Source organism: Elephas maximus, chromosome 2, assembly GCF_024166365.1.
Source record: "Elephas maximus indicus isolate mEleMax1 chromosome 2, mEleMax1 primary haplotype, whole genome shotgun sequence".
In the NCBI taxonomy this organism is placed as follows: domain Eukaryota; kingdom Metazoa; phylum Chordata; class Mammalia; order Proboscidea; family Elephantidae; genus Elephas; species Elephas maximus.
Genome location: NC_064820.1, coordinates 203,984,777 through 203,992,964, shown reverse-complemented (window position 1 = coordinate 203,992,964; position 8,188 = coordinate 203,984,777). Strand labels below are relative to the sequence as shown.

The following is an 8,188-nucleotide window of genomic DNA, read 5'->3' as shown; positions in this document are numbered from 1 at the left end:
GTCAAATGCCTTTTCTGCATCAGTTGAGACGATCGTGTGATTCTTTTCTTTCCTTTCGTTTATGTGGTGGATTACACTGATTGATTTTCTAGTGATGAACCATCCTTGCATAAAAAAAATATACCTGGTATGAATTCTACTTGGTTGTGATGTATTATTTTTTGATATGATGCTGAACTCATTTGGCTAGAATGTTGTTGAGAATTTTTGCATGTATATTCATGAGAGATATTTGTCTCTAATTTTCTTTTCTTGTGATGTCTTTGCCTGGTTTTGGTATCAAGGTTATGCTAGTGTCATAGAATGAATTTGGAAGTATCTCTTACTTTTTAAATTTCTGAAATAGTTTGAATAGTACTGGTGTAAGCTGTTCTCTGAATGTTTGATAGAGTTCTGCAGTGAAGCCATCTGGGCCAGGGCTTTTTTTTGTTGGTAGTTTTATTATTATTATTATTACTTTTTCAATCTCTTCTCTTATTATGGGCCTGTTCAAGTTTTCAGCATCACTTGTTAGTTTGGGTAGGTAGTGTGCAAAGACATACTTATGTGGAATCAGGTGAAGATGCAAATGCTAGCACAACCAGAAGAGTAAAGAAGAAAAGAGAATGAAAAATGTAAGTTGGTAAATTTTTAAGAGGCAATCCAGTTTATCATAGTAGTACAAACAAAAAGCTGTTTAGTTTATAAAAGTGATTGAGTGGGCAATAATAAGAGAAGTTTTCAGTAATTACACAGTAAAGTGGATAGAAATAACTGTAGAAATTAATTGCCTAAAATGAGAATTAAGTGTCCAAGAAAAAAAATTAAATGACTATTAATAGTGTCTAAGTCCTGGTGGTGTGGTGATTAAGAGCTCAGCTACTCACTGAAAGGTCTGCAGTTCAAATCCACCAGCTGTTCCTTGGAAGCCCAGTGGGGCAATTCTTCCCTTCCTGTAGGGTTGCTATGAGTCAAAATCAACTAGATGGCAAAAGATTTTGTTTGTTTGTTTTAGTCATGTAACTTAGCCAGCCATAAAATAGCTTAGATGCTTTCACAAGAAAGAAAATCATTTTAAGTTAGAGAGAAGGCAAAATAACTTATTGCTTTTGCTATGCAAATTTTGTTAGAAAATTAAGAGGAAAAAGGTATTTTTCAAAAACAGGATAATCTTCATACAGTTTTGTTTTTAAACAGAGTTTTAATCATAGTAATGATTTATAGCTTGATTTTAATTAAAAATATGTGTCATATCTACTTTCACATGCATCAGTTCTGAGCTGCACAGCATTGCAATGGGGTGCTTTACTGCTTATTGCTCTACTTTTTATTGTTAATAACAGCAAAAAATACAGAAAAATATCTAAAACTCCCTCCTAAACTGCTTTTTTCAATAAAATTTCCTTAGAATAGATGTTCATATGTGACTTTACTTACTTTGTTTCTCTGATGTAAAGAAATTTAAAAAGTGTTAGCAGCAGATATTTTGAAAGTTAAAAAGAATGTTCACACAATATATAATGATCATGTGCCAGAGGTTTATCTCAATAATGAAGTATCAGCAGGATGTTAAGGAAATTCAAAGGAGAATATGAGAGACTGAAGCATAACTTGGCAGGGAAAGAAAGAACTCTGAAATACGACTGCTAAATTAGATACAAATATAATTCTGGATAATGTGGTAGATGGGGAAAAGGAGTCCCTGGGTGACTCAAATGGTTAAGTGCTCAGCTAGTAGCTGAAAGGCTGGTATTCCTAGTCCACCTAGAGGTCCCTTGGGAGAAAGGCCTAGAGGTCTACTTCTGAAAGACCTTTCACAGCCTTGAAAACCCTATGGAGCAGTTATGCTATGCTCACATGTGGTCTCCATGAGGCAGAATCGACTCAAAGGCAATTGGTTGGTTCGATTATGGGGGAAAGAAACTCCACAGTCTCCATTTGTAAAAGAAACCTTTTGAACACAGAAAGAAAAGGACGTACAGAAGTTCAGGTTCCTCCTAGGGTTAGTCTCTTCAAGGATGCTGTCTTTCATTTTCCTGTCAAATCTTTGAACTGAACGACCATTTGAGTGATCTGACTCTTTTTTGATTGGTAGATTGTTAAAAAAAAAAAAAAAAAAAGAGCTCCAACATTGTGAATATACTTAATGCCACTAAATTGTGCACTTTAAGATAGCTAAGATGGCAAACTTTATACTACAGGTATTTTACCATAAAAAAAAAAACTTTAAAAAACAGAGCCCAAATACTCATTAGGTGGATAAGATAAAACAATTTTTTAACTCAAAAGTACTTGAATAAAAAAAAAATAGAATTAAAAAACAAAACAAAACAAAACCTAAGAGGAAGGTGAAACCATTGCTGATCTACCTAAAGCACCACCGACAACCTGCTAATAAATCAATGCATTGATTATAACTCACTGCAGTAAGAGAAAATCCACCTTAACAACTTAGTGATGCCTCAGAGGGGGGACATCAGAAGTGGGCTAATTATAGGGCTTTGGGGTCTAGGCTTAAGTGGTCTAAGGTGGGTCTTAGGCAGGGGATTGTTTGGGGTTAGGTAAGATCATGATATAGTAGTTTAGGATTGGCAGACACAGCAAAGTGAGGGTCATGAAATGAGAATCAAGAATGAGTAAATTGTTTTTGACAAATACTGTTGGCACAGATGATTCTCAGTCATTTTCATTATAATGTGAAAATTTACAAAGGTGATAGGTACCAATTCCAGGTGATTATGGCTTTAGGTGAATTTCTTCAGCATGTTGATTTAGAATCTTGGGAATGGCTGCGCTGTACCCTTTTTTTCCAGAGAGGGTGTATCAGGCTCTATGATAATATCAGAAGAAAAAAAAAATATGGAAGGTTATTAACTCTGTGATTTTTTCAGTTGCCATGAGTGTAAGATTTCTACTTTTGAAATATTAACATTATCTAACACTATATGGAGCCCTGGTGGCGCAGTGGTTAAAGTGATTCCTAACCGAAAGGTCATTAGTTCAAAGGGGTTATTATACATTAGCTACTGTTTTAGGCACTTTACATATATTACTTATGTAGCTCTCACAACATCCCCATGAGCATTTCTAATTTTGCCCTCATTTCACAGAGTAGGATGCACAGAGAGAGTGAGTAACTTACCTACAGTCACACAGAGAGCAAAAGGCAGGGAGGGAGTTTAAACCAAGCATCATGTTCCCAAGTCGGAGCTTACAGCTGTTTTTCTCTATGTCTCTATTAAGATTCTAAAGCAAAGGCTGTGGAAGTGGGGGCTGCATTCATCTGATGCCTAAGTTCTGATCACAGTGCAGCCGAGTTGGGGCACCAAGCCAAACAGGAATGCAGGCTCCAAGTGTTCAGGAAGATCATGCTATTTATCTGCTCTCCTGTCTAAAAGGAGGCTTGCACCACACATTTTGTAGGTTTTCTGTGAACTCAGAGACAAGAATGCACCCTGTTGGTGAAAGGTCATGCTGAGCAGGCACTTGAGTGGATGAAGACCCAGTCAGTCAAGTGTGGGGCACAGAGGCCACAGCCATACCACATCTCTAAATGCACACATAGCCTTAAACCTATAAGAACAGGCACAGAGTCAGGAGGAGGGAGTAACTTTGCTGTGAGCCCAAAGAGAATGGTCGTAGGGAAAATAACATTTGAATTGGGCATTAAAGAAGGTAAAAGGTACTGTCCAGGCATTTGGAGTAATTCCCTCAGATCACTGAATCAGGTATTATTAATTTCAGTTTTATATATGGGGAAACAGAGGTCGGGCCGAAGAACATTGTCCAAGACTACATGGCAGGCATACCAGAATTAAGCCCAAAATGTATTTTACTCCAAGCTCTGTGTTCATATTACAGAGCCACGGGGGAGAAAAAAGCCACTCCTGGCAGGGAAGACACCTTCCTCAGAGGTAGAGGAACATTAAAATGCAGGGGCCTGGAGGAGGGGGTAGTTAATTCTGTGCTGTTGGAGTGTGAGTCTAGGAGAAGAAAGGAAGGAGAAAGTTGAGTCTGGATTGCAGTTAGTTTCCCATGCTAAAGAGTTCAAAAATAAGAGGAGCATTATCATTAATTATTTTTAATCATGGACATGGAAGGAGCGTATCTTCCTGGTAGAAATATCACTCCTGACAACAGTATGGAGGATGCATGGCAGGGAAAGAGATTGAAGCATGAAGACCAGTGGTAAAGGGTTTAAAATAATGCAAGAGAGAGAGTGTGGGATTATGAAGTAAGATAATGGAGTGGGAATGAGCAAGAAGGTAGGGATTAGAGCAGGCCTTCTCAAACTTTGATGGGCATAAGGATCACCTGAGGATCTTGATAATTGTAGGTTCTGATTCATCACATCTGGGTGGGGCCTAAGAAATTCTTTGCCACCCAAAATACTGACCTGAATCTTTTGGACCTTTTCCTTTTGATGAGTGCTGATTTAGTGGCATTTCAAAAGTGGTGGTACAGCAGCTGTGTACGCACATACTACAGATGTAAATCTGTCACTTGGTTTTTATTTCCTTTTTTGTATGTTCGTATATGTGTGTATATATATATATATATACACATTAATTTTATTGTGCTTTAAGTGAAAGTTTACAGTGCGAATTCATTTCTAATTCAAAAATTTATACACAAATTGCCTTGTGACATTGGTCGCAAACCCTGAAATGTGTCAGCACTCTCCCATTTTCCCTTTACACACTGGGTTCCCTGTGTCCGTTCTTCCAGTTTTCCTGACCTTTCCTGCCTTCTCTATCTTTGCTTTTGGGCAAGTGTTGCCCATTTGGTCTGGTATACTTGACTAAACTAAGAAACACATTCCTTGTGTGTTTTATTGTTTGTTTTATAGGCCTGTCTAATTTTTGGCTGAAAGGTGGACTTCAGGTGTAGCTTCAGTTCTGAGTTAACAGGGTGTCTGGGGACCATAGTCTCTGAGGTTCCTCCAGTCTCTGTCAGACCAGTAAGTCTGGTCTTTTTTTGTGTATTTGAATTTTGGTCTATATTTTTCTCCCACTCTCTCCAGGACCCTCTATTGTGATCCCTGTCAGAGCCATCAGTGGTGGTAGCCAGGTACCAGATAGTTCTCCTGGGTTTAAGCTGGTAGAGGCTGCGGTTCATGTGGTCCATTTTTTTTGTTGTTGATGTAGTATCATGGCCTTTTGTGTATACTGAAAAAAATTAGACTATAGTGCTGAGAATAGAACTTCTCTAACATAATGATACACAAATTTGATTTTTAAGTTATTGCTTTGGGACTGAGATGATTTGGCCCTTTTTCAGCAGGTCTTTGCATAGTTCATTTAGTCATCATTAAAGAGACAACAAGTTTTATACCTTCAAATAAAAGTAATAGATCTCATTCAGCACATCACCTTTCTCTTTTATTCAGTTGTTAACTTTCATAAGTTCTAAAAGTTCAAATCTTTATTCTCTGCTTATCCACTTGGTAGATGAAGTAGTTTCACCTGGTTACCCTCACTCATATCTGATATATAATTAGTTCTAGTTTCCTATATAAGATTTGAGTTATATGCACACTTAACTCACCAGACCATTGTTCATTCTTACTGAAAGCGTGTTTCTTATCCTTCTTTACCAAACCTCTGACTCTAATAATTGTAGTAATGAGATGCACTTGAATATTATCATTTTATTTATTTGAATGAGTTAATTCAATTCAAATGAACTATTTTATGAACTTAGTCAAAACATTTCATCCAGTAGTCTAACTTAGGCTCAACTGCTTTGCAGTGAAGATCATAATATATAATTTGGCCAACTTCATTCTACTCTTTATTGAATTATTACGGTTCAACTCTTGAACAAACTTATTTAAGGGTATTGAAATATAAAAGTGTAACTGTATCAGGAGTCGTTGATTTGGGTGTGAATGTCTGCATGGAGATGGAGAATACAGGCATAAAGCATTTCTGAGTTCATGTCCAAGGTGCACTTCTTTGAGGGGTTGGATGAGAACTCTGTTGCTCAGAGGTATAATGTGATATCTTTGTTTCAAGTTTCTTGGACTTTTTTTTGTAGAGTTTCTTCATCACTTCTTGTTACCACTACACTTGTGGAATAACTGATTCCTGGAAGTCCTAGTGGCACAATGGTTAACCAAAAGGTTAGGAGTTTGAATCCACCAGCAATTTCTTGGAAACCCTATGGGGCAGTTCTATTATGTCCTATATGGTCATTATGAGTCAAAATCAGCTGGACAGCAGCATGTTTTTTCTTGGTCTGGAAGTTCACAGTCTCAGAGGGAGACTTAATATTGCAAGGAGACTTCAAAGGAGTGAAGCACTGTTGATGCCAATTCCATATACAGAAACCTAGGTTATGGAGCCTGAGAAAGTCCACCACAATTGTAAAGCAATTCTAAAGAGGACGTTGAAAGTACCCAGAAGAGTTCCTAAGACATAGGAAGTGATAGCCAAATATTTGTTAAGTCAATGGATTACTCCAAAACTAAGACCTCTTGACATATAACCAAACTTGTTTAGATTGAATTAAAGTAAATGATTACAAATGGACATATCTTGTTATGTTAATTTGACATCAGTATTAGCTCAGCACCTTCCTTAGGGCTCCCACTACTTCTTTGTTCCTAAGACTATAAATCAGGGGATTCAGCATAGGTGTAAGAATAGGGCCGAGTGTAAAGAGTACCTGGTCCAGCTTGGCATTATGATAGGAACTAGGCCTCATGTACACTACTATAGCAGGGCCGTAGTAGAGGCATACAACAGTCAGATGGGAGGAGCAAGTGGTCAGGGCTTTGTCCCTGCCCTCTGGGGATTTCATGTGGAGGATGGCAAGGAAGATGACAGCATAAGAGGACAAGATGAGGAACAAGGGAATGAGAAGCACCACAATGCTTGTCACCACCACAGCCTTCTCATAGGCTGAAATGTCCTCACAAGCCAACTTTAGGATGGCCGTGAGCTCACAGAGGAAATGCGAAACCTCTTTGGAACCACAGGTGGGAAAATGCATGGCATAGGCTGTGTGTACCAGTGATGTAATGGCACCCCCAGCCCAGGAGAAGGCAACCATCTGTACACAGACCCTAGGACTCATGACGATGGCATATCTCAGAGGATTGCAGATGGCTACATACCGGTCATAGGACATGAGGGTGATGAGGATGCATTCGGCAATTCCCAGAGTCAGAAAGAAGAAGATCTGAGTCCCACAGGCCAACCGTGAGATGTTTCTCCTCCTTGAGAAGAAGTTGATGGCCATTTTGGGGACAAAGCTAGAGATTAACATCAAGTCCATGAGAGCCAGCTGGCTGAGTAGGAAGTACATGGGTGTGTGGAGATGAGAATGAGCCCAGATCAGGAGAATGAGAATGGAGTTCAAAATGAGAGCTACGATGTAGATAAGAAGCATGGCACCAATAAAAAGATTGATGTGTTTCATATCCAAGGAGAGGCCCAGGAGGATGAAATCTGTGACTGACGTTTCATTTTTTTTATCCATGCCTATGCTTTGTTTTAAAGAATTACATAACAGAAGGAAAACAGGGAATGAGATATAACAGAGTTTTATCGGACTATGGACCTTCAACTCTTCCCTCTGTCATCCTTGACCAGCGTTCATTGGTCAATGTAAACATATTAAAGAAGCCTTTGATCAATTTTCATAGGCATTGACCTGATTTCTGATTTTCCACATTCATGACCTTATTTCTGATTTTCTGACTTTCCCCCATTTACTGCCATTCTCAGGAAAGGGTCACTGGCCACAAGAATGATTGCATTGCTATTGGCAAGCAGCTCAAGTTATGCTGGGCAAAAATCTGGTAGCATATCAGAATCACCTTGGGAAGCTCTTCTATGATTGGTTCCCTTGTGGCCTTATTTTTCTCCAATTTCTGATTGCTAATTTAGAATGGGGGTTATTTTAACCTAGGATTCAAGGTGATGCCGATATTCCTAGTAGGAGGGACTGTCTTTGGAAAGGAATTCAGTTATCTCCCTCAAGGCAGAGATTAAAATAGTTGTCTTGAGTTACATGGCTACTTCACTTCAGAGAACTAGCTCATTCAGTTATAGTACACTGCCATCCTAATGATAATTTTCATGTTAGCAATTGATTACATTTTATGTCATGTTGTTTCTAATTTAATTTGTAATATTACATTCAATAAGATTGTAAATTACTTGATAAGAGGAAATACTTATTATTTCCTTTATATTCAAAT

The 8,188-nt window shown here is 38.3% G+C and overlaps 1 protein-coding gene across 1 annotated transcript; it reads right to left on the bottom strand.

Annotated features, from left to right (window-relative positions):
• Positions 1 to 6,543: 6,543 nt before the first annotated feature.
• LOC126070398 (olfactory receptor 2M5-like) lies at positions 6,544 to 7,464 on the bottom strand. The gene has a single exon (XM_049874582.1). It carries the CDS (start codon positions 7,462 to 7,464, stop codon positions 6,544 to 6,546), a length of 921 nt encoding a protein of 306 aa, XP_049730539.1.
• Positions 7,465 to 8,188: the final 724 nt, after the last annotated feature.